The sequence below is a fragment of the Dreissena polymorpha genome, chromosome 8 (assembly GCF_020536995.1).
Source record: "Dreissena polymorpha isolate Duluth1 chromosome 8, UMN_Dpol_1.0, whole genome shotgun sequence".
In the NCBI taxonomy this organism is placed as follows: Eukaryota; Metazoa; Mollusca; class Bivalvia; order Myida; family Dreissenidae; genus Dreissena; species Dreissena polymorpha.
In genome coordinates this window covers 46,301,342-46,328,278 of record NC_068362.1, presented here as the reverse complement: position 1 = coordinate 46,328,278, position 26,937 = coordinate 46,301,342, and the positions used below count along the sequence as shown (strand labels likewise).

General features: G+C 38.7%; 1 protein-coding gene and 1 pseudogene across 2 annotated transcripts; one reads left to right on the top strand and one right to left on the bottom strand.

The window, feature by feature from the left end:
• The first annotated feature begins 3,781 nt into the window (after positions 1-3,781).
• On the top strand, positions 3,782-15,290 carry LOC127840499 (GPI transamidase component PIG-T-like; annotated as a pseudogene).
• Positions 15,291-17,014: 1,724 nt separating this feature from the next.
• On the bottom strand, positions 17,015-26,312 carry LOC127842481 (uncharacterized). 2 transcript variants are annotated; one of them, XM_052372010.1, is made up of 5 exons: positions 26,073-26,312; positions 24,255-24,386; positions 22,592-22,755; positions 21,683-21,840; positions 17,015-17,269 (listed from the first exon to the last, which is right to left on the bottom strand). In XM_052372010.1, exons 1-5 carry the CDS (start codon positions 26,261-26,263, stop codon positions 17,111-17,113), a joined length of 804 nt encoding a protein of 267 aa, XP_052227970.1. In that variant the 5' UTR covers positions 26,264-26,312; the 3' UTR covers positions 17,015-17,110. The 2 variants fall into 2 exon arrangements, with proteins under 2 accessions (XP_052227970.1, XP_052227971.1); XM_052372011.1 differs by having other exon boundaries at positions 17,015-17,220; positions 26,073-26,308.
• Between the last annotated feature and the right edge of the window lie 625 nt (positions 26,313-26,937).

Below are 26,937 nucleotides of genomic sequence, written 5' to 3'. Positions count from 1 at the left end.
GTAGCGTTCTCTAAACAAGTGAGATTTATTTGTACTGGTAAATTGCTCTTATACTCACCATTCGGACTCGACGATCGGCTCGAATAAAAATGTTAGTCGCTTAAAAGTACAAATTCATCATATTGAGCACGATTATTATTATTATTATTATTATTATTATTAATATTATTATTATTATTATTATTATTATTATTATTATTATTATATAGCTTTTAGAAACTTAAACCTTAAAAAAATCCAATTGGAAAAAAATCCCATGGGAAAAAAATCCCATGGGACAAAAAAATCCCATGGGACAAAAAAATCCCATGGGATTTTTTATTTTTTTTAAACACGATTTAACGCGTTGAAATCGCGAGAAATGCTCATCATTTGTTAAAAGGTAGTGTTTCTGAAGGTTACATGAATAAATCTCTAAAAATCAGAAAAAAATCCCATGGGATTTTTTTTTCCCATAAAAAAATGGGATTTTTTTTTCTATCAAAGTAAATTGAACGAAAATAAGCACAAATGCTTTAACAATGCTTAAAATCGATAACTTAGCACAAACGAACGTGTTTTATGTTTTTGAAAATCCCATGGGATTTTTTCTCCCATAAAAAAGCTGGAGAAAAATCCCATGGGAGAAACCAAAATTCCCATGGGATAATGAAAAATCCCATGGGAAAATACAAAAATCCCATGGGAACCCCAACTTTGCAAATAAAGTTCATAGTGAAGAAAACGCATTTAACAAGCAAAAATAACCAATTATTAATCACAAGTTAGACTTTTATCTTATACTTTATCACAAATAAGCAAACCTTCAAGAAAAAGGGTACTTAAGTTTGCGAAATTTCGGTTTCGCAAAGTTTTTCCGGTGGCCGTTTATTAAAAAAAGAACAGTTGGCCATTTTGATATTTTTTGTACTTCCAGGAAAATTGGGAAGAAACCCGAACAGATCCGGATTCAAGACAAAAAAGAACAACAATACAATGATATATATTTGTATAAATTACATTCATGCAATAAACTTGTGTAGAATAAAAATGTCTTTCAACCTCAATATGAAAATTAGATATAAGTTTGTTTAAGGTTAAATGATAACGTTATTCCGCAACGTTTCGGAGACGTTAAGCGAACCATACATTTTAACGTTAGGAGAACTTTGCAGTGCATCGTTTCTGGAAAGTTTGGGCTTACGTTAGGATAACGTTCTCAGAACGTTTTTGTGCTAGCTTGGGTGGTCTTCAGTGCATTGATGTTCAGCTTATAAGCCTCTACAAACAGCAAAATGAGTAAAATAGTAACACTTACCTCGTTTTTAGTCATTATCAACATTGTGTGATCTCTATTATTGTGCTGGTACAAGCCCAAAATTGGTAAATCCGCAATTTTGAATTTGTTGTAATGCCTGAACTTGCCGTCAAAATGGACAAACTGAAATATAAAAAAACACTTGAAAACGTGTGATAACTGCATGTCATGTAAGCTAAGTAACTTATGTCTGTTGCCAAAACAGTATGAAAGTTACATTCAATCATATTTACTTAATTAATTTAAACTACTTAAATAGTGTATATTCTTTTTGAAGTGGTTAGTAGAAAAACGAGGTGGTGTTGTCTCACGATAATCTGATATATGGGCAACTGCTTCCTAACGCTTAGCGGTAAAGTTTTTTTCAAAGGGCCAAAAATCATGTATGATAATCGGGTAAAATGTTACCTTAAGAGGATTTACAAGATTTCACAAACATAATTTAAAAAATGCCGCCTGTTGACGATGGCTTTCGACGACGGACCAGGCCAATTTTGGAACTGGGTCGAGACTTTATCAACGCACAATTTTCATGATGATAAAATATGGCAAATAATGTTTTTACCAGGAGTAACCATTGAACTATTAGGAAAACTGCCAAACCCCATTGTGACATTTATGCAACCATTTTCAAACCCAGTCAATTCTGAATATGATTATATTCAAACAAGCTCATTCTTTTATTTTACATGGTTTCATTAACAGTATGCTAAATGTAGTCAGATTATTTCCAAAATATAATCAATCTGTTTTCTAGTCTATTAGTAATGTGTTAAATCAAATACTATTAGGTCACATACTGGTATAACGCGGACGATACGTTGGTTTTGTTTTAATTACAAGTACGTTTTTAGGTGTCCCAAGGGATTAAAATCGGCTGTCACGTCACTGGAAAAAAACTTGCAAGCAACTGAAAATAGTTATACTGAAAATGTGGTGGTAATACAATAATAGTTCGTGGGGTTGTAACCATATAAGTATTATATATAAGATGTATTCACTTTTAAACATAAACTATTGCTTGTAACAAAAGAGACGAATAATACCCCAACGTTAAATGTCCTAATATTTAGTTAATTGAAAAAAAGAATCATTGGTTGCCAGTGTTGACCACAGGGGCAGGGTTTGAAAAACAACTGGGTAGAAGACCATTATACAAAATTATATACCAAACAGTACAGTATTTGGTCTTCTACATGTAATTTTTAAAGGAACAATTCTTTTTAAGTAAATATATTTTGTAATTGTGTATCGCACTTGTGACCTAACAGGATGTGGGTAGTTTTATTAAAATGGGCATACTTTTTACAAAAAAAGCTGTAAATGAAAAGTTTATAATATAACATACAACTACAAAAAGTGAACCATGATCTTTCAGAGAAAATAATCTGCTTAAAGTGCTACTAATGATGATTCAGAACATGTTAGTTGACATAGAAATATGTCCGAAAGGAACAGATAGCCCGATGAATGTCACTGTACACATAAACGAATGTGGTTTTTCAAAAAAGAAGAAAAAGATGGCTTACCAAATTCACATTACAGTTAATTGACTGCTCAAGATAGCTTTTAAAACTTGTCTTTGAACATGTCCTGTTCATGAAATTGATCCAAGAGTCGATAGTCTGCTTGTTTATATCGGCTAATGGTTTGGTGAACAGGATGCTGCCGTCATCACTTGAAGTTGCGAAGATTGCAGCTACAGTAGGCGTTCCATCGATTTGTATAAGAGTTGCCATCTTCAAAATCGTGTACGATTTTCCAGTGTTATCTTGACATTCTATTACAAAATCCGTGTAAGATTGAAATGGTTTTGCAAAGCTGTGATTGATTCTGATCACTTTGGAAACCATGTTTGCTTGATTTTGAAGCTTAATCTGATTTGTGAAAAAGAAGCTGTAATGGCCTGTTCTGAAACTGGCAACATATCTTATACTATAATTGTCTCTATTTAAATAAAGATCACTACTCTTGGAAAAGGGGTTTAATGTCCACATACTTATGCATAAAGGTTTATTATCCACGTTCACTGAAAAACCACTTGGAGGCGTTGTAGCAATTGAAATATGTGTACTGTTTTTATTTAAATGAGATTGAGATGGGTAATCTTTTTCTGCTGACACAGTCAAACCCTGCTCCACTTGTTTATTTCCTGACGTCACAATACAGGAACTATTCCGTTTAACAGTTAAACTTTCCATGTCTCTGACTTTACACAGCCCGTTGTCCCCACTACTACACGTAACCCGTTCATTTGCTGCGCTGTTTATCAACAATATCTTGTTCACGTTTGCATCACAATTTTCACTACAGATAGCCACTCTCTGTTCAACGAAAAGTTTGGTATTAAATTTCGCATTTCTCGGTATTTGGAGAAGGACATGAGGTCGCATTTCTCGGGGAGCTTGATAAGATCTCTTCTCCACACTCTCAGTATGTCTTATTCTCATATCCTTGCTGTGGAGTAACCCCATACTGGTCTCCATGTCAGCCTTCAGTGCTTCTGTCGGTATGCTGTCGGGTCATGCAATTTTTTTTCAATTGCTTTAGGGACCTGTACATTCCTTTTTCCTTCGTAGGAAAGCAGCACATGAATGGCAGATGACTTGCTGGCAGTGTGCTGGCGTGACCTTAGTCATCTGCTATGATGGCGCTTCATCTCTGCAGCAACTCCTGCTTTCCTCCTTGTCTCGTACAAGGTTGGGACATTGCATGTGCACAAGAGCAAGCTCGAGTATGGTATGAAAGTACTGAGGGCGTATTTCCCATACACAATCAGTTACTGTGTAACAATAATATCTCAACCGACTACTCGATTACTCGGGGGTGTATGGAAATTACTTGGGGTGTATGGAAAATACACCGTGAGCTTGTGACCGCTCTAAGGCAATCGTATTAGGTCATTTTTGTAGGAGGTGAGATATTTAGTTCTGCTGTTTTGCATTTTCGTAGTTTTTCATAGGCTAGGGTAGCTGGCCCTTCACCATTTCTTCAATCGGGTTTGGGACCAATATTGTCCGGTTAGTCCACACCAATGATTGCAAAGGGAGACATTGATCTGTTGTTAAAGCCATTTATGCCTAGCTTCTAGCAAAAAAAGGCCTTGGCAAACAGCGTAGACCCAGATGAGACGCCACATGATGCGGCATCTCATCAGGGTCTGCGCTGTTTGCATAAAGGAATTTCTGTTATAAATATTATAAATATAGAAATAAATATAATAGACATCCCTTATTTTGGAAATAAATTGATCCAATTTAGAAGGACGGGAGAGTCCACTAGGCATAGATGGGTTTAAATAGGACATTATTATTGCTGTGCAATACCTTTAGCACTTATTTAATTACAACAACATTTTCAGGCAGCTTACCTACCAAAGGGCGCATATTTTCTAGTTTGTTTATCTTTCTGGGAGATTTTGCACAAATAATTTTTTCTTATGCTTAAATTAAACAAGAAACCGTCGGAGACGGGTTATGCTCCCCAAAGTTTTTTTGTAACAATATTGCACTATATATTCAGATAAAAGGAAACGTCTTGAGGGCACAGTAGTAGGGGGGACAATAATTTTTGTTATAAAAAATTTAAAAGGGCCATAACTCTGTAAAAAAATCATCCGACCAGAACCCGCTGATTATATGCACATCTCCTCTTGGTAGTGAAGCTTCCCATAAAGTTTCATTGAATTCCGGTCATTAGTTGCTGAGAAATAGCCCGGACAAAAATTGTGCACAGACGGACAGACAGACAGATGCACACACCGACAGACGAAGCGGCGACTATATGCTCCCCCCAAAATAAATTTTGGGGGAGCATAAAAATTCTGTTGTTTTGCAAACCCAAACTTACCAAGAAATGAACAACAAAAAGAGGGACATCAGACAAAATAACCTTTACTTAATTTCATATAGCATGTTCCAGCAAAGAAATTCATCGTTTTAATACAAACAACGTCAAACAGACTTGTTTTATGGAAAAAAAAACAGAAATAATATCCAACAGTACATGGTAATTTACAGTGCCAGAGACTGTAACACACTAATAATACAAAATAATGATTGCAGATATACAATGAAAACCGTTGATGTGCACAACAAAAATGAAAAGACATAGTTATTTAACAAGCAAAAGGTAGCCACCTTCACATTTGAATCATAATAACAGATTTGTTACCATAACCTACGTAAATATCAACCATGAATAACAGCAATATTCTGGTATTTAATGACCACACAAAACTTTCTCTGAGGGTATATTATAAAATTAATCCAATATAAGGTTACAGCATATGAAACTAAGCTTCTTATACAACTGGTTTAATTGTTTATGAAATATAAATCTGAATCTGAATAATGGAAATGGTGCATCTATCTATATCCACTCTACCTCCCCAGTAGGTTGGCTCACTAATAAATATTGGACTGATATTTACACCAAACAAGAGAGCCAAGATGGCCCTAGTTCGCTCACCTGAGAGGAGTCGGTTCATTCAATCCTTACCAAATGTCAAACTTGACCTAGATATTGTCTAGACAAACATCCTGGTCAAGTTTCATCATTATTTCATCTGCGAGTCATGATCAATGTACCTATGAAGTTTCATGATCCTAGACGTAAGCATTCTTGAGTTATCATCCGGAAACCATTTTTCTAAGTTGAGTCACCGTAACCTTGACAGCCATTGTGTGAATATGTTTTTGGCACTGTGACCTTGACCTTTGACCTTGTGATCTGATAATCAATCGGGGTCATCTGCGAGTCATGATCAATATACCTATGAAGTTTCATCAACCTAGGCATAAGCGTTCTTGAGTTATCATCCAGAAACCATTTTACTATTTCAGGTCACCATGACCTTGACCTTTAACCTAGTGACCTGAAAATCAATAGGGGTCATCTGCGAGTCATAATCATTGTACCTATGAAGTTTCATGATCCTAGGCATAATGTTCTTGAGTTATCATTCAAAAACCATTTTACTATTTCAGGTCACCGTGACCTTGACCTTTGACCAAGTGACCTGAAAATCAATAGGGGTCATCTTCAAGTCATGATAAATGTACCTATGAAGTTTCATGATCCTAGGCATAAGCGTTCTTGAGTTATCATCTGGAAACCATGTTACTATTTCGGGTCACTGTGACCTTGACCTTTGACCTAGTGACCTCAAAATCAATAGGGGTCATCTGCCAGTCATGATCAATGTACCTATGAAGTTTCATGATCCTAGGCCTAAGCGTTCATGTGTTATCATCCGGAAACCATTTTACTATTTCGGGTCATCGTGACCTTTGACCTAGTGACCTGAAAATCAATAGGGGTCATGAGTTATGATCAATGTACCTATGAAGTTTTATGATCCTAGGCCTAAGCGTTCTTGAGTTATCATCCGGAAACCATTTTACTATTTCGGGTCATCGTGACCTTGACCTTTGACTTAGTGACCTGAAAATCAATAGGGGTCATCTGGGAGTCATGACCAATGTATCTATGAAGTTTCATGATCATTGGTATAAGCGCTCTTGAGTTATCATCTGGAAACCATCTGGTGGACGGACGGACCGACATGAGCAAAACAATATACCCCCTCTTCTTCGAAAGGGGGGTGGGGGGGCATAATGAGAAAACTGCCCCCCCCCCTCCCAGCAGCCATGTTATTTAACTGACCGGAACCATTTTTTAACTCAACTCTTTTGCAGAGACCATACCCTGGTACCTCCGCATCTACTTCAGCTCCATTAAAATTGAAGCGTATGGGATACCAGTCAAGCCATGTAAGCGACAGACATACTACAGTTTTGTACAGAGTTTCAATGGTTTTTGACTTTCTCACACATTGTAACAAAGATTCACAATTTGAATTAAAGACTTGGGGTGCTTAACGCTTTTCGTAGATTTTGCTACTCCAACTTTCAGTTCTAAAATGTCCTGTGTTTAATTTTCTGTAGCTTTGCAAACTATTAAGACTAGGTTGGATCTAAGAAAAAGGACATGGTTTGCTCAGAAAAAAATGTTTTGTAGAAATGTTTCACAAAAAGTAAATTATAGACAAACAGCTTTCTGTGATCCCTTCTTCTGCGTGGTTAAGTAGAGTCATTACTAGAGTTGTTCGGGGTTTTATCCGGTCCCTCTGACTGGATGAACACCTTTCGAGAATGGAGGGGTGGGTGGCACATTCATTGTCTCTGCTCTCTAAGTTGCACCATTTTCATTGAAGCTTCACAAAACTTTACAAAACTTGTTTGTGAACATAAAATTTAGGCCAAGTTAGGTAACCAGCCAATTCATATTAGGCATTTCTGTGTAATGGCCATTTGTTTCTTTAAAAAAAATGTTGTTCTCACTCAATGTTTATAAATTGGCATTGTTGCTTCTCCATATTTTCGGCGAAATATTGTTTACATAAAATGAAGGCCAAGTTTTGTGACCAGCAAAATCGTGCTTGGTCCGTCAGAGTTATCACACTATGTTTATACAAAAATGCAAAATGCGCCATTTCAGCCCTCATAACTCATTCCCTTTTCAAGGACTCTTCACCAATCTTTTCAGATATGTGGTTGAATTACTTAATGACAGGTACATATTTCTGTCCATGACCTTTTTCCATGGATAATTTAAAATCCTCCTCAGAAGTTGATAAATATTAGTTGTCATAAAATGAAAATCTTTACTCCTTGCTCTTTTGCATAGGCAAACATTATGCGTGATGCTTTGTTTGATCACTAAACATGTGATATCTATGTGAGATGTAACAATTGGATAATATTATGGATTGATTTGAAAGCTGGTTTTGCCTTTGTGGTAGACTCTATTTAATTATGCCCCCCCTTCGAAGAAGAGGGGGTATATTGCTTTGCTCATGTCGGTCGGTCGGTCCGTCCACCAGGTGGTTTCCGGATGATAACTCAAGAACGCTTGGGGCTAGGATCACGAAACTTCATAGGTACATTGATCATGACTCGCAGATGACCCCTATTGATTTTGAGGTCACTAGGTCAAAGGTCAAGGTCACAGGTGAAGGTCACAGTTACTGGAAATAGGCATTTTAAGGATTTAGCATGGTTCAAACAAGGGAAACAACTACCGTTTATGCATGTTCATTTTATTACAGCATTTGCCTCCCTTAATTCATTTAAAATCTCATTTTACAGCAGAGATTCCAAATCTGACCTGTAAATGAGCCCCATATTTATTGCCAGCGCTAGGTTACCTTTTCCCATTTGATCATTCTTAAGTATTGGTATTGTAATGCTGCTACTGCTACTGCTACTGGTACTACTTCTACTACTACTGCTACTGCTACTGCTGCTGCTGCAGCTGCTGCTGCTGCTGCTGCTACTACTACTACTACTACTACTACTACTACAACTTCTACTACTACTACTACTACTACTACTACTTCTACTACTACTACTACTACTACTACTACTACTACTACTACTACAACTACACCACCACCACCACCACCACCACCACCATCACCACCACCGACAAAAAACGTATTCACACAATGGCTGCTACTACAACTTATAGCCCATATAGGGGGGCATGCATGTTTTACAAACAGCCCTTGTTATAATGTCAATATTAAAGCTTATACATGTACGGCCCACTTTTGACTTTAACCCGTTACCAGTTAGATACATATTTTGTACGCATTTGTAGTCCCTTAGAAAGTTATATTGTCCCCTACCGGTGAAACCGGAGGGGACTGATAGTTTGCACTCTGTCTGTCAGTCTGTCTGTCTGTCACACTTTTCTGGATCCTGCGATAACTTTAAAAGTTCTTCATATTTTTTCATTTAACTTGATACATGGATAGATGGCAATATGGAGATTATGCACGTCATTTCATTTTGTTCCTACGTCAAGAATTCTGGTTGCTTTGGCAACAACAACAAAAAATTCTGGCAATGGTGGAGTTTCACCGGTAGAGGACAATATTGCTTGGCTATCTCTTGTTTAATTTAAGATCTTTCTTACTAGATTCAAGTTTTTAAGGCTTCAATTCCAAACCTTTGATACTGATGAGCAGCAAACAGCATAAAACCTGAACAGACTGCGAGCAACTCGCAGGCTTGTGAGTTACTAGCAGGCTGTTCTGGTTTTATGCTGTTTGCACATAGCCATTTTCACTTTGCTTCTTAGTGGAAAAGGGTTAAGCATGTTCATAAAGTGTTTGCCCAGATAAGCATGTGCAGTCCACCTAGGCTAAATCTGTGGTGACACATCCTGCCTTAACTGGATTTGTGTGTAGAAGAGACTTCTTTTAAGCAACAAAAAACAATCAATGAGGATTAATCGTTCCAGATACTGTGAAACCATTTATTTTCGTCGGCACGAAATTTCGTCCTTTAAAAAAAATGACTATTTGGTCAACACTAAATTCCTCCATTTCTGGTTTTGAAAAAAAAGCGTCCGATTTGTTTGTAATGTTTGTAATACATGTAAATGGCGGTTGCGAAAAAATTGTGCTGGGGAAAGAGGGGTGACACTTGGTAGTCACTTGCATGATGTGGGCCTTGTTTGGCATATGCCAATTAACAAGTCTGTTATTTCAGGTGATAGTAACTGTCCCATATTATTTTATGTCATTGACACGTTCTTTGTTATGATTAGCGGATAAGTGGGACTGAATAACTGTTAACGAGTGTTTTAAACAACGAAGCCAATTGCCAATTAGTCTTTTTCCAATACAATCACGGACAACCAAACACAAATCAATATGTTCTTTATTAATTTGTAATAAAAGCGCAGAATATATTTCAGCCAGGTGTGGATCACACATCGTCATATTTTAATTGCGTTTAATAGTATTGTCTTTAATCCGGATTTGCCGCGTGTTGGCTGTATAATCTGCAACACCCCTGAAAAACACAATACACACAATGGGTAATAAAGTTGTTAACAATTAGCGCTAATCAACACTATTATACATAAACGAAGTCGACGCATTCGATACAGCCTTATTGCATTCGCGTTTTACAGATTGTCAGTACACTGAATAATGTACACCCCTTTGTGTCAAAACCGGATTTAACTTGAGTGTGAATAGTCCACTGTTTCATGTTCTTTGTATCAATACTATCTGGGTATCTGGACTATAAGTATACCAGTCTACAAACAAGGTGCGCGCTTCCGCATATGGGTATTCGGACGTTAAAAAATTGACCTACGGTTTAGCGTTCATGCCGTCAACGCATTTAGCAATAAAACTCGTTTTTTTCTCACTATTTCTTTACTTGCAAAAAATACTAGTGGTTTATAACTTACCTTACAATCTTTTATTCTCGCGTTTTGCGAGTGTGCGAGTGTTAATTTCGAGCCCTGTGTATATGCGTGGATTACGCTGGATTTAAATGCCTCATGCCTATGGTAATTCAGTCTTATTTGTTTCAAATATGGGACATGATTGTTCGTTAGGATCTTGAATTCGTCCATCGGTCGAAGGACGAAAAAGACGAAAATTAAGGATTGACGAATAATAATGGTTTTACAGTAGGCCTGTGCGACCTACACACAAGCATTAAGCCCCATTTTCCCAGACCGAGGTTCATGTTCATTGTATTTTTCTCCCCAGATAAAACCCACTTCATCCCTGGCAAGGACCGCAGCCAGTCGTACCAGCTGGAGCTCGTGTTCCGCCTGCGCCCTCTCTCTGTGACCAAGATCTCCATGGAGTTTGACAGAGCCTTCCTCAAGTGGACGGAGTACCCGCCGGACGCCAACCATGGTTTCTACATCAACTCTGCGGTCATCTCCGCCGTGCTGCCATCCGGTTCCCAGCACACTGCAGTGCCTTAAAATGGTTCCCTCTTCAGAGACAGGTGCTCATACATGCATACATACACACTATTTAAAGATGCACAGTCCATCCTGACTAAACAGTCACCTGAGAACAATGGTCACCTGTTGACAGCAGTCGGTCTGGATTATCCCCCCCCTCCTCCGGCGATGAAAATCCTTCTATATTACACCTCAGAATATCGGTCACTTGTCTCCACCACTAATGGCCACTTTATTTCACTCCCAAAGCCATATTTTACCTGAGAATAGCTGTCACAGGTCAGTCAGCTCGTGTTGCAAAAAGTAAACATTTAAACCTGTTTTTTTCTTACCGCTAACGTCATAGTGTCTATTTGGCATTTTATTAAAGTGATTGCTGTTACTGCCTTTGATGTGATAAATTAGGCCCACTGTGAGAAAACATATCATAGGGTATTGAGAAGGGGGATACCTGCGCTGTAGGCAAGCACTCGAAAAAATGCATCATGCTCACTGTATGTTCATTCTTGACTGGTTGTTACAATTTTCATTCAAATACCAGTACATTTTCATGTGTATGTATTATGACAGAATGAAGATTATAAGCGGCACATACATATTGCCATAGTACAAGGGCTTATAAAATCAAAAGATCTTTGTCGCTGATAAGGTGTCAACAACAACATTAAACTAGCGAATGTTGTTATTAGAAGGCACTAAAAGGATAAGTTGTCGTCTATATTTGGAAAAATAGACATAGAATTCAACTTTTATCACAAACTTTCAGCATTTATTATAGTGGACATTTCATCGCGAAAAACTTAGGTTTTAAAAACATTAATTTGTAATATTCACTAAAAATAATTTATTTTATACTAATCAGTAATAATCCTTTGTTTACGTAACACTGTGTGTAAACAAATAGGTGGGGTAACAATCTAACAATACTACCAACTGACTGACCATCTAAGAAGTGGACACTGAGAAAAATGGTCTCCTGTCTACAATGGTCTACAATGGTCATTTTGGTCATTTTCCTTGACTAACCACTGTTCTCAGGTTGGACTGTACATTCATATAAGAGGCTTGTCTGTCAACCATACCAGTCCATTTTGTTGAGTATTTCTCCATTTGCAAGAAAATGTTATTTTTTTCTCCCAAAAGCAATTGTGAACCCAGGGTTGTCCAAATTATTGTAGTATGTCTGTTTTTCAACTTAATTGTTTGCTTGCACTTGTGTTTGCTTGCACCTGTGTTTGCTTGTACTTTTGCTTGATTGTACTTGTGTTGGCTTGTTCTTGTGTTTTAGCTCACCTGAGCACAACGTGCTCATGGTGAACTTTTGTGATCGCCTTTTGTCCGTCATCCGTTGTGCAGCGTCAACATTTGCCTTGTTAACTCTCTAGAAGGCACATTTATTGTCCAATCTTTATGAAATTTGCTTAGAAGATTGGTCTCAATGATATCTTGGATGAGTTCCAAAATGGTTACGTTTGCCTGAAAAACATGGCTGCCAAAGGGCGAGGCATTTTTCCTAATATGGCTATTTGTGGCTATAGTAAAATCTTGTTAACACTCAAGAGGCCACATTTATTGTCTGATCTTCATGAAACTTTTTTAGAAGATTTATCCCAATAATATCTTGGATGTGTTCAAAAATGATGCTGGTTGGTTGAAAAACATGGCCACCAGGGGGCGGGGCATTTTTCCTTATATGGCTATAGTAAAACCTTGTTAACGCTATAGAGGCCACATTTATTTTCTGGTCTTCATGAAACTTGCTCAGAAGATTTGTCCCACTGATATCTTGGGTGAGTTCAAAAATTGTAACCTTTGCTTGGAAAACATGGCTGCCAAGGGGCGGGGAATTTTTCCTAATATGGCTATAGTAAAATCTTGTTAACACTCTAGAGGCCACATTTATTGTCCAATCTTCATGAAACTTGGTCAGAAGATTCATTTCAATAATATCTTGGACGAGTTCGAAAATGATGCCGGTTGGTTGTAAAACATGGCCGCCAGGGGCGGGCATTTTTCCTTATATGGCTATAGTAAAATCTTGTTAACACTCTAGAGGTCACATTTATTTTCCTATCATCATGAAACTTAGTCAGAAGATTTGTCCCAATGATATCTTGGATGAGTTCAAAAATGGTTTTGGTTACTTTTAAAACATGGCCACCAGGGGGCGGGGCATTTTTCCTTATATGGCTATATACGGCTATTGTAAAACCTTGTTAACACTCTAGAGGCCACATTTATTGTCCAGTCTTCATGAAATTTGGTCTGAATATTGGTCTCAATAATATCTTGGATTCGTTTGAAAATAATTATGTTTGCTTGAAAAACATTGCTTCCAAGGGGCGGGGCAATTTTCCTTATATGGCAATAGTAAAATCTTGTTACCCGGTAACACTCTAGAGGCCACATTTACTGTCCAATCTTCATGAAACTTGGTCAGAAGATTCAGTTCGATAATATCTTGCACGAGTTCGAAAATGATGCCGGTTGGTTAAAAAAAACATGGCTGCCAGGGGGCGGGGCATTTTTCCTTATATGGCTATAGTAAAAACCTTGTTAACACTCTAGAGGTCACATTTATTTACCGATCATCATGAAACTTAGTCAGAAGATTGGTCCCAATGATATCTTGGATGAGTTCAAAATTGTTTTGGTTACTTTAAAAACATGGCCACCAGGGGGCGGTGCATTTTCCCTTATATGGCTATAGTAAAACCTTGTTAACACTCTAGAGGCCACATTTATTGTCCAGTCTTCATGAAATTTGGTCAGAAGATTGGTCTCAATAATATCTTGGATTAGTTGAAAATTATTATGTTTGCTTGAAAAACATTGATTCCAAGGGGCGGGGAAATTTTCCTGATATGGCTTTAGTTAAATCTTGTTAACACTCTTGAGGCCACATTTACTTTCCGATCATTATAAAACTTGGTCAGAAGATTCATCCCAATAATATCTTGGACGAGTTCAAAAATGATGCCGGTTGGTTGAAAAACATGGCTGCCAGGGGGCGGGGAATATTTTTCATTATATGGCTATAGTAAAACCTTGTTAACACTCTAGAGGCCACATTTATTTTCCGATCTTCATGAAACTTGGTCAGAAGATTTGTCCCAATAATATCTTGTTTTCTCAGGTGAACGACTTTGGGCCGTTCAGGCCCTCTTGTTTAGTTTGCCACATGATCCATTCTTCTCAGTATGTAATCATCAGTTTCTATAAGTGGAATTCTTACAATTTCGTTGACTGATGTATTAAAGCCTACGTTCTAACAAAGTCTTGTAATACAAGATTATCATACAAATTTAAAAAAAGTATCGTTTGGACAGTCATATCCCCTGATGACCAAGTCATGCCAAGATCTTATACCAGCTTTCCAAAGTATATTTCTTACAGATGTGTTGTCATATGTAGTTTAACCATGGTATTATGGATATGGTCATTGCTAAGTGACTGGGAAGTCACTGGTTTAATCCCTACTGTGGAGAGTGTTTCAATAAGCTTTTGACTTGAAATGCAATCAAGCTAAATTAAATAGGTTTATACTTTAAATGTATTTCAGCCTATCAGACAACTCGGGTCAATTCTTCCTGCGTCTGCACACAGAGAGCCTGCTGGTCTCCCTGCCAACCCCTGACTTCAGCATGCCCTACAACGTGATCTGCCTGGCGTGTACTGTGGTTGCCATAGCGTTCGGTTCCCTGCACAACCTCACCACGCGAAGCCTGGCCGCAGTGGACCCAGAGAAAACGAAGAAAAACCCGCTGCAGAGGTTGAAGGCCTTCTTACAGGGGAGGAAATCTCAGGAGAAGTCGAGTCAAGAAGTTAAAGGGGAAGTTGTTGATGAAGACGGTGCTGACAAAAATGTGGAAAATGATGAAAATAAAGTTCTGGGGATACTGGGGACAGTGTTCATAAAAGAACTGTTAAGGTTAAAGATGTTACTGAAGATGTCAGTAGTTCGTGATCCTAAATTTTAGCTCGGCTGTTTTCAGAGAAAACCCGAGGTATTGTCATAGCCAGCTCGTCGTCAGCCGTCCGCGGTAGGCGTCGTGCTAAAACCTTAACATAGGCTCTAAAATCAAAGTGCTTCCACCTAAAACTTTGAAACTTCATATGTAGATGCACCTTGATGAGTTCTACACGCCACACCCATTTTTGGGTCACTAGGTCAAAGGTCAAGGTCACTGTGACCTCTAATATAAAACTTTAACATAGGCTCTAAAATCAAACTGCTTCCACCTACAACTTCGAAACTTCATATGTAGATGCACCTTGATGAGTTCTACACGCCACACCCATTTTTGGGTCACTAGGTCAAAGGTCAAGGTCACTGTGACCTCTAAAAAAACACATTCTGACAAGCTTTCACAGCCGAGCCTGGCACCCGTTATGCGGTGCTCTTGTTTAAAGTAAAGATGACATAAGGATGTTTGATGTCTCATTAAATGAGTCATTTTCATTTGTACATGTACATCAAGTACTCGCTCTTCTCAACATTTGTCTAAGTAATTGATTGTAGGGTTTTGATACTTCTTGATCATTCCAATCAAAGTATTGATTAAAGTGATAGGTATTAATTCTGTTCATTCAGATTTTGCTGTGGGATAAGTCCAACTAAGAATGTCATCATGTGTGTTTAGAAAAAATGACTATGTTTTAAATGAGAATGATAATGAATTATTTTATATCTTAAAATGGCAACTATTTATCATTGTTAATAACATGATCATGATAATGCGTTTTATTCTACAAGTTTGTGTATGCCTGCATTTTCATTTGTTATAAAATACATTTTACAGACCATATTATTTCTACATGCATTTTTTCAATGTTCTATACATTTATCTTTTCCACACATTTGATCAAAAAAATGTTTTGAATTACTAATAAAAACCTGTTTTATATAAAATGTTCATGTTTTGTTGTTATTCATTTAATTATTGACTTAATATGTAAAACTGGACTCGTATTAAGTAATATAAGAACATAAATCGGAAAACAGCGAACTTAAAAATAATTATTTTCCATTTGTAAATAAAATGGTACAAGTATTAACTATCTCCGAAGTACGTCTTTGTTAATTTTACATTCTGTATATTGTCAATCGTTTGTACTGCATGAGCTTTCATAGAATCAATCAAATGGTTCCTACATCTCTACAAAAGAAATTCAGTTTGTAAACAATCTGATTTGGGGGTTTGTTAGGCCTATGATATGGAGGAAAACAACAAAGAAAATTTAGAAAACAGTATTCTATAATAACTTCACTAATAACAACAGTTTTTCAAGATGTGATATTAACTTAAGCTCGTTAAAAGTTAAATTCATGAAAAATAATAATTAAGGTTTGTTCTAGGGATATGGGGTTGATGCATTGCACAAAGTGTTGTCCCAGATATGCCTGTGTAGTCATCACAGGCTTATAAGGGACAGCACCTTGTGCCTAAGATGTATTAAATTAAAAGTGGAAAGTGTAGTCCCTTTTATACGCTTTTGGGAACTTCAAGTCCTGTGTTTAAGACAAGTCACAGTAATGACTGTCTAAGGCAGTTGTTATAAATGATCATGGAATTCATAAAACAATGGATACACACAAAAAACTGTATATTTTTGGTGTTTATTATCCCCCGCCATAGGCGGAGGGATATTGTTTTGGTGTTGTTTGTCCGTCCGTATGGAGCAATATCTTGGAAGTGCTTTGGCGTATTTCATTGAAACTTGGTATGAGTATGTATATATGGTTAATAGGATGATGCACACCAAATGGCATTTTACTTCATATGATAATAACAGAGTTATGGACCATTGTATCTTGAAAAATGCTTTTTGTATGTCCAGAGCCATATTTTGGAAGTGCTTTGGCGGATTTCATTGAAACTTGGTATGAGTGTCCAAAAGCATATTGGCGGGGGATATCAATTCAATGAATTTGCTTGTTTTTCAATTTATTTAAATGAGTAATTTTATTGTCAATATTAAATGTTGGGTCACTGTCCAGGGCAGTGGTGTGCCCAGGCATCCACATCATAGACCTTGAACTGCGTGCTCATACCGCTGGGGTGGTGGGACGTACACTTCTGCAGGTCTGAGGCACTCACATGGTGGCCATTCACGTACTCTATGTTGAACACGGCCTGCAGGAAGGAGGAAGAGAAATAATGTTGGTTTATTCTTTAGCAAGTGCTGTAAGACAAATTAAAACATTCTGTTGTAAACCTTTGGAGAACAAGCTAAAACATTCTCTTGGTTACCACAGAAGCTTATCCATTTTCTTGTCAAGCTTTGGAGGAGAGCTTAACCAACCTCTTGGCAAATTAAGGTCAAGCTAAACAATTCGATTTGAAACAATGGAAGGCCCAAGAATGATAAGGTAAAATATTTCAAAGATAAGCAATGGAGAAAAAGCTATTGGCAACCGCTGACGAACAAGCTAAACAATTTCCATGTTAGAGCAATTTAAACAAATCTTTTAGTAACCAATTCATGACAAGCTAATCTATTCTTTTGGAAACCAATTGAGAACAAGCAAAACCATTCTTTTGGCAACATATGGAGGACAAGGTTAAACATTTCCTGGACAATGGTAAGTATTACAGAGGCAACACATGTAGAATGAGGTAAAGCCTTTTCCTTGACATCAACTGGAGCACAAGGTAAAACAATTTATTGACAACAACTGAAGGACAAGATAAGCAATTCCTCGCCAACATTTGGATGACAGGGTAAAAGTATAATCTGGCCATTCAAGCGTTTAATCTTACTCTAGATTGATTGCAATTGGGGTGTATCATCGGAAACCCTCGTGGCTGCCAAGGTAATGTTACGGTGTTGTGCTATGGTTATCATGGGATGAAAACGTTTCATTTACACTGGAGTGGTTTTTACGGGAACATTTTACCTTGTCCCCAAGTATATAGAATATAATAATTATTTTTTAACTTCTCAACATTGGTAACCGAATTCATGATTTTTAGCTCCACTGGCCAGAGGCCAGCAGGGTCTATGTCATGGTCCTGTGTTGTTCGTGCGTGCGTCCGTCTCACAAATGTTCCTAGGGTGAACCTCTTTCAAATTTGTTCAAATTATGCCCCTGGGGTCAAATTTGACCTGCCCCGGGGGTCAATAAATTGAACATATGCTTATATGAAGCCTATTTTGTGCAAACTTTAAAAATCTTCTTGTCCATAACCATTTGGCCTAGTGCTACCACATTTGGTATGTAGTGACATTTAATAGTTCTCTACTTTGTTTGTTCAAATTATGCCCCTAGGGTCAAATTTGACCCTGCCCTGGGGGTAACAAAAATGAATATATGCTTATATGAAGCATATTTTGTGTAAACTTTAAAAATCTCTGGTCGATAACCATTGGGCCTAGGGCTACCAAATTCTGTATGTAGTGACATCTAATAGTTCTCTACTTAGTTTGTTCAAATTATGCCCCTGGGGTTAAATTTGACCCTGCCCCGGGGGTCACAAAAATTAACATATGCTTATATAAAGCCTATTTTGTGCAAACTTTAAAAATCTTCTTGTCCATAACCGTAGGGCCTAGGGCTACCAAATTTGGTATGTAGTGACATATAATAGTCCTCTACCAAGTTTGTTCAAATTAAGCCCCTGGGATCAAATTTGACCGTTCCCCAGTGGTCACAAAATGAACATATGCTTATATTGGGCCTATTTTGTGCAAACTTTAAAAATCTTATTGTCCATAACCTTCGGGCCTATTTCTACCAAATTTGGTATGTATTTAAAATCTTAAAGTTCTCTACCAAGTTTTTTCAAATTATGCCCCTGGGGTCAAGTTTGACTCTGCCCCGGGGGTCACAAAAATGAGCATATGCTTAAATAAGGCCTTTTTTGTGCAAACTTTAAAAATCTTTTTGTCCACAACCGTAGGGCCTAGGGCTACCAAATTTAATAGGTAGTGACATCCTATAGTTCTCTACCATGTTTGTTCAAATTATGCCCCTGGGGCCAAATTTATCCCTTGGAGGCTCCCATTGAAAAGTTGTTCAAGAAAATTTGATTCGTCAAAAAACATGGCCACAGGAAGTCGTTGAACTTGGCATGTTTATGCGTTTTTGCTATTTATTCATTATGGGATGAATAAACTATTTTCTTCTCAAACTAAAAGTTTATCAAAATACACTTGGAATAACTTTTTAATTATAAGAGATAAATGCATACATGTCGAGCGTGAAAGGTAGACCAACATGTTAACTATCCATAGATGTTAACCCCTTATACCCCGTCACACTGGACTGGCGTCCTTACTGCATCCTTACGGCGACACAGGTTGCAGTGAGGGCGCCATAGACGCCAGAGGGACGCAAGAGGACGCAGTGAGTTCGCCGAAAATTTGCTGAGGATGCGAGTCCACGGCGACCACTTTGAACATGTTCAAAGTAGTCGCCGAAGTCCGGCATTTTACGGCGTTCTGTTAAAGACGGCGTAGTGACGCCGTAGAGACGCGGTAGTCGTAGTAGGGACGTGGTAGGGTCGCTGTAAGGTCGCCATGGACGTCGTGTGGTCGCCGCTCAAATCCACATAAAATTATCATTGACTGCAAGGAGACCGTACGGCGAACTTATTGCGACATTAGTACGTCCTTTGTGTCTATTGTGTCCTCAGAACGACTATGGTCGCAATAAGAACGCAGTAAGAACGCCAGGACGCCGCTCAGACGCCGTATGGTCGGCTTTTGTTGCCGTAAGGACGCAGTACGAACGCGGTAAGGTCGCCAGTGACGTATTAGCGAAGCCGTGAGGACGCGCAGAACGCCATAAACCAGGACGCTGGTGTGACGGGAAGGCGAAAAACAGCATTTTTACAGAAAAGTCATTGGCGTTCTTACTACGACAATCAGAAATTTCCAGAAACACAGTCTTAGGTCGCCGTAAGGACGCCAGTCCGGTGTGACGGGGTTATTACCAAACGGCACATTTTGGACTGCCCCAAATTGAAAGAGATGGCAGACGAGAAATAATATTGTAAAGGACTATTTAGGTGATCTACGTCATTAGGTATTTTGCATATGTCATGAACAATATAAGTAACAGAAACTTTGAAACCTATAAACACTTTTTGGAATTTTGGAAAAAGATTCATGATTCATGATTGAATGAAGGAACTTTCATTAATCTTGTAGAACATGCGTAGATTTGATCTTCAGCATCTTAAAATATGTGAAATAGAAAGAACGACAATATCTTTTGAAGAGATAAATGTACCAACGTTATAAGCAAAGGACCTGTGCGACAATTCCCGGGCTTTTAGTCTGTTTAGTTAACACCGTAGTAACGTTTTCCATATAAAAAATGCTCACCCTTCCAACTTTAAGCGCCCAGTGGGACGAGGGATAGAAAGAGAAAGTCACATATGCTTGAGTACGTTTCAACCCATGCACATTGCACGCTTTTTTCGCATAAAAAACAGCGGAGCGATACAGGGCCATCATGGCCCTCTTGTTTATTGACAAACAGTGGTTTACTAATATCCCCGTCATATCGGACTGGCGTTCTTACTGCGTTTTTTTACGGCAGAGCAGGACGCTGTTGGAAGGACTAGTCTCATTTATAAGACGCGCAAAGAATTTAGAGATACTTTTTATATGGGCCAAATTCTTTGGAGCTCCAAATATTACCACTATAAAAAGTAGCTTTATATTTGAGAGCGTCAACAAGATGGACTATTGGAAGGACAAGAACGCTATGAGATCGTCGTGAAAACGAATTAAGGCGGCGTCTAAACGCCACGGACACCAAGGATGGTGTCCTGACGTCAAATACTCTGGACATGTTTAAAGTAAACGCCAAGGTAAGCGATCTTGCGTCATGCTAACTAGAACGCTGAAAGAGGGCGCTACACGCAGTTGCAGGTGCAACAGCGCCGTACAAACGCCAAGAATACGAGAAGACTTAGGGCAATTGTATTAATAATCGCCGTGGAAACTAAAACAGTTTGCTCTCAGACGCCCCAAGACACATTGGCTACACAGCTGAGTGTGAGTACGTCGTATGCGACCCTATCGCATTTCTGGTCGTAGTCAAAACTCTGAGATCGTAGCAGAGTCATAGAAGACCGGCAAAGAACGTAGTTTGGACGCCATGACGTCACCAATAATCGCCACGTGAATGCCGAGAGATCCCACGGTCGGCGTTTTTTTACACTGACTGCTTTGGTCGTAGTCAGAAGCCATCCGATCTGACGGGGCATATGGGAATTTGTATAATATCCACCAGTGTTTGTTAATGGATTGTGTGCCTGTGCCCTACCGTCATTACTAAGGAGAATGTTTTACAATACCATTTAGTGGTTTGCCAAAAAAATATTTCCTTTCCCCAGTTATTGCCCTATACATATTTAACCCATTAATAAAATGTATTGTATATCGCCCGTTCCCCGATATATTCTATATCGCCCGTTCCACGATATATGTTTGATCGCCCGAAACATTTTATATCGCCCGTTCCACGATATATGTTTGATCGCCCGAAACATTTTATATCATCCGTTGCCCGATATATTTTATATCTCCCGTTCCCCGATATATTTTATATCGCCAAACACAATCCTGCATCTGTTATTTTACCTTGCCCTCTGCGAGGAATGGCTTGTAAAGGTCGCACTCGCGGCCCCCGTCCACTGTGTGACACTCCTCATTGAGGGCCCAATCAAAGAACGTATGCAGCTGTGGGATCTGCTCAGCGTCGTTCTTCAAGCCGATGGAGAGATTGCGCTTGTGGGCCTCTGAAAATGCACACGATCACGTGGGTTGTCATGTACCCGCTCTTGAAAAACGGGACTTTATGCTTGGGCGTTAAGTGTCGTTCCAGATTTCACTCAAATGAAGTATTCCATAAAAGCAGAAAATGTTGTCAATCAAATATCCATGGAATTTTTTTGTTGAAAGGAAGTCACTTCTGTGCGAAAATTCAGTTTAGTCCGAAAGTGTCAGAAAATCCTCCCTGATTAGACTCTGTGGACTGCACAGAATAATCTGGGACGATACTTTACGCCCATGCATAAAGAATCGTGTTTCAAGAACGACGCTCAAACATAATATGAAGAAAATGAAACTGTCCCTAACTACGTGCATGCGCCGATACTTTACATTATGATCGCAGAGATACTAATTGGGTGTGCGAATCAATAGGTGCATATTTCGCAAGGTGGTGAACAGTGTGCAGCCAGTCCGCTATTCGAACCCGGGACCTCCCGCTTACAAGGCGAGTGCTCTACCGAGTAAGATAAGCGGGACGATTAAACACAGCTAATCACAAACCCCGCTTAAGTTCGGTACCGTGACACGTGGCGTTGTAATTGGTATAGTAATTTCGTGAAACTGAGATACGAATATGAGGACGCATTGTTTCGATAAAGGGCAGTGTTGTCATATACGACCAGCGTAATTAACAAACTTTAGCTTCTGTGTATATAAGAAACAACATTAGATTTGATCTTTCCTAAACGCAAAATATCCATGTTAAAATGATGTTACCTGAAGCGAGCCACTTGTTGTAGTTGAGCTGATCGCTGCTCGTGAAGCCGAAGTTCGCGTTCCCGTGCTCGTGACCGTCCACGTTGTCAGGTTCGATGCCGTCACAGGCCTTGCTCTTCGCAAGGTCCATCCGCGCCGACATAATGCGACGCACGTTACTCGATCTGTTACAAATTGAATTCATTAAGGCCGTGCTCTGTGAAAAAGTGGTTTAATGCATGTGCGTAAAGTGTCGTCCCAGATTAGTCTGTGATGTCCGAACTTGATTTTACTTGTATAGGTCCCTGTTTTTACTAAGAAGATGAGACTTTCTTGAAACGAAAAATATCATAAAAGCGGCAAGTGTCGTCACATATTAGTTTATGCGGACTGCACAGGCTAATCTGGGACGACACTTTACGCACATGCATTCAACCCTTGTTCACAGAGCACACGTTTCTTTTGAGTGATTCGCCATGAAGTTGCCCACAATATGCTTACCATTTTTAGAATACCGTATACCGACTAACATGCGTTCGTTGCGTGTATTATATAAATTTGGAATGAAAACAACGCGTAAAAATATTATGATGACAATTTAACTCCAAGTATTTTTTCTATAAAGAAATAAATCCTGAATTTTCATTTTTATGCTCCCCAAACTTTTTTGGGCGGAGCATATAGTCGCCGCTTCGTCTGTCCGTGCGTGTGTCCGTTCGTCCGTGCACAATTTTGTCAGGGCTATTTCTCAGCAATTAATGACCGGAATTCAATTAAACTTTATGGGAAGCTTCACTACCAAGAGGATATGTGCATATTATCAACCGGTTCTGGTTGGATGATTTTTCACAGAGTTATGGCCCTTTGAAATTTTTCATTAACTGAACATATAGTGCAATTCTTGTCCGGGCTATTTCTCAGCAACTTATGACCGAAATTCAATGAACCTTTATGGGAAGCTTCACTACCAAGAGGACATGTGCATAATATCAGCGGGTTATAGTCAGATGATTATTTACCGACTTATGGCCCTTTGAAATTTTCCATTAACTGTACATATAGTGCAATTCTTGTCCGGGCTATTGCTCAGCACCTAATGAACGGAATTCAGTGAAACTTTATAGGAAGCTTCACTACCAAGAGGAGATGTGCATATTATCAGCCAGTTCTGGTCGGATGATTTTTTCAATTTTCACCGACTTATGGCCCTTTAAAATTTTCCATTAACTGTACATATAGTGCAATTCTTGTCCGGGCTATTTCTCAGCAACTAGTGACTGGAATTCAATGAAGCTTAATGATAGGCTTAACTACCTTGAGGAGATGCGCATGTTATTTGTGGGTTCTGGTTAGATGATTTATTTAGAGAGTTATGGTCCTTTGAAATTTTTAAGTTGCTAAACCATCCATCGTATTATTTTGTCCAAAGTTATGCCCCTCAAGACGTTTCCTTTTATCTGAATATATAGTGCAATATTGTGACAAAAAAAACTTTGGGGAGCATCACCCGTCTTCGACGGTTTCTTGTCTTGGATTAGCGACCCGACCCGACATCGTTAGCAAAAGAGTTGTTCCGGATCCGCGGGTAATTGTTCGACCCGCGAATCCGACTCGATTTCAGATCTCCGCTTCTGAAGTTTCGTTAGAAGATTCGATCCAAATAAGATTATGGATTTCCTCATACCGTATGTCGATCCACTTCTCGTCCCATCCGTCCATCTTGTTCCCGAGGTCGCTGGCGTGGAACTGACCAGCGTCCGGCCGGTTGTGGTCGTAGGAGCCGGCCGAGAAATAGCAGATCACTTTACCGCCTTTACTATCGTATAAACATACATACTTGTCATGCTTTAATGAATTATTTACATCAGTGCGTTTAGCAAGTTGAAACCGAATGGCTCACATATTGAAACTAGGTCATTATTGTTCAGCTAAAAGTAATATTACTTCATACATATTATAACTTGAGCCACTAGAATTTATGCTAAAAATTTGCTCGATTCTTCGAGTCAAGATTTTCATGCAATGTGTTCTTTGTTGAAATTAAAATGAAAATATAAATCTTCATTTCTTCAAATTATTGACTAGAACTATTTCTGTGTAATATGGAAGCGTCATAGTGACGAGTGTCAATTAAAACACCAATTAAAAATACAAAACATTAAGTAATCCCTTAGTTACGACTCCCTATCTCGCTGTGACAATGAACATCTCGTAATTAAACCATTTGATGTCGTTTTTATGACATTTAATTAAAAAAAATTAATAAATCATAAGCGGGGAGTACAAGTCCCTCCTCCGTTTGTTTGTTCTGTAAGTCCGTCAGTCCGTCCGTCCGTAAAACTGTACATCGCTATATTTCTCACAGAGTACTGAAGATACATATATGAAACTGAGTGTACTTGTGGAGGGCAATGTGATTATTATTAACGACCCATGTTCACTACAGGGTAAAGGTATTGTCACTGTTAGTAACAATGAAGAAATACTTTCTATTGATATAGTTGAACAAGAAATAATGATAACAAGAATATTGCCAAGCATTAAAAGTACCATACCTACACAGGGTCCACCATTTTCAGCAATATTTTTAGTCTAATTTGTTGCCATAGAAACCATAATTCTTGACGTAGGAACAAAATGAAATGACGTGCATAACCTCCATATTGCCATCTGTCCATGTTTCAAGTTTCATGAAAAAAATGAAGTTATCGCAGGATCCAGAAAAGTATGACAGACTGACAGACACACAGAGCGCAAACCATAGTCCCTCTCCGGTTTCACCGGTAGGGGATTAATTAAATGTGGTGTTAACAAACTTGGCTATATATCATCCTTTTGTTTGTCATTCTCTTCTGACCATTCTTCCGTCTGTCGTTCTGTCGGTCGGTCTGTCAAAAAAATGAAAACTTACACAAACATATATACGTTAAGCGTTATGACCCTTAATAAATTTTTGCACGGCGTCCAGTTACACTTACTACTTCAATTACTTGATAATAACATGTTTCACCTGGTGAGTTTTGAAAACAAATCTTCATAGTGCAATGTGTGAAATGGGGAGTTATCTTCATACTTACACGTTTACAAATAAAGGAACTGGAAGTCTGTTATAATGCACAATATTACATTACAATGGGGTTTTATACCGTTAATTACTTGAAATACATTCAGAGTCTTGAAGTCGTAATGACGACTTAAAAAGTAACAATTATGAGATAAAAGGACGCAATTACGGGATACAAAGTAGTGATTACGACATAAAAATCCGAATTACGAGACAGTAAGTCGTAATAACGACGTAAACAGTCGCAATTATGAGATATTATGCCGATAAATATTAGATAATATGTCGTGAATACGAGGTTATTTCTTTTTGTTTTTCAATTTTCGCTAGGGTACTTCCATAGTGTCATTAACGTCCGCTCAACCCTTTCCAATTATCGTTTATACTGAACGCACACAACATATTCGTATTTGAAAGCAAAGAGTAGTCACGGCTTACGCATGGATCGCGGTGATGTCACGCGTTGTGACTGCCCACAGGTCAGTATCGTACAGGTCCGCTTGCATTGAGTACTGGAACGGGTTCTGGTCATCCACTTCTAGTTGCCATTGGAAACGGGCACCGGGGTGAGGCTGGTACACGCCCATGGCGGAAGACGACAGGAACACAAGGCACAGCAGGTGTAGCATTGTCCATGTACAGGAACTGCGATCGTGAACACGTATCTAAACTGTGCTGACCGGCAAAGTCTTATCTTTGTGTAGTACTAGACCAGTAAGAGTTGCTGTAGTTAATTAGTTGTATGAACGTGTATCGACCAGTAATTTACTAATGTTCATATCAGTGCATATAGTCACCTAGTTAGTTCACGATACGTATGTCCTTTAATTATCTGTAAATGGCATATTTAAAGTCAAACCATTGATCTTTGGTCCAACCGATCTCGAACAAACTTCATCATTATCGTTTTAATTATGTTTGTGGGCATTATAACTTGGTAAAGTTCAAATGTAACATTAAGGTCTTAACAGGCATTCGATAAATAATGACCATTGCAGGGGCGGATCCAGGATTTCTGGATAGGGGGTGGGGCGGGATATTGAAAGATTTGCTGGGGATCAAGGGGGGGGGGGGGGCGCTAGGGCCCCTGGCGGGTGCAGGGCAAAGCTCTGCTAGGGGGTCCAGGGGGCGATGCCCACCGTAAGCTTCACGATTTTCGTGATTTCGAAGGCTTTGACAACTACTTCTCGAGCATGTCACGCCTTATACTTCCATCAAAGTACCTTCTTATAATGCCAAAAAAGTGCATAGTTTGTCGTTTAGTGGGTCCAGGGTGCGAAGCCCCCCCCCCCGGAAACTTAAC

Bases quoted from the DNA above. Each gene is read 5' to 3' on its own strand.
- LOC127842481 (XM_052372010.1), bottom strand. From the start codon at position 26,263: ATGCTACACCTGCTGTGCCTTGTGTTCCTGTCGTCTTCCGCCATGGGC. The intron at 22,756-24,254 runs GTATGAGGAAAT...AATTTGTAACAG, and splicing joins GAGAAGTGGATCGACATACG to ATCGAGTAACGTGCGTCGCA. The intron at 21,841-22,591 runs GTAACATCATTT...GTGCATTTTCAG, and splicing joins CAACAAGTGGCTCGCTTCAG to AGGCCCACAAGCGCAATCTC.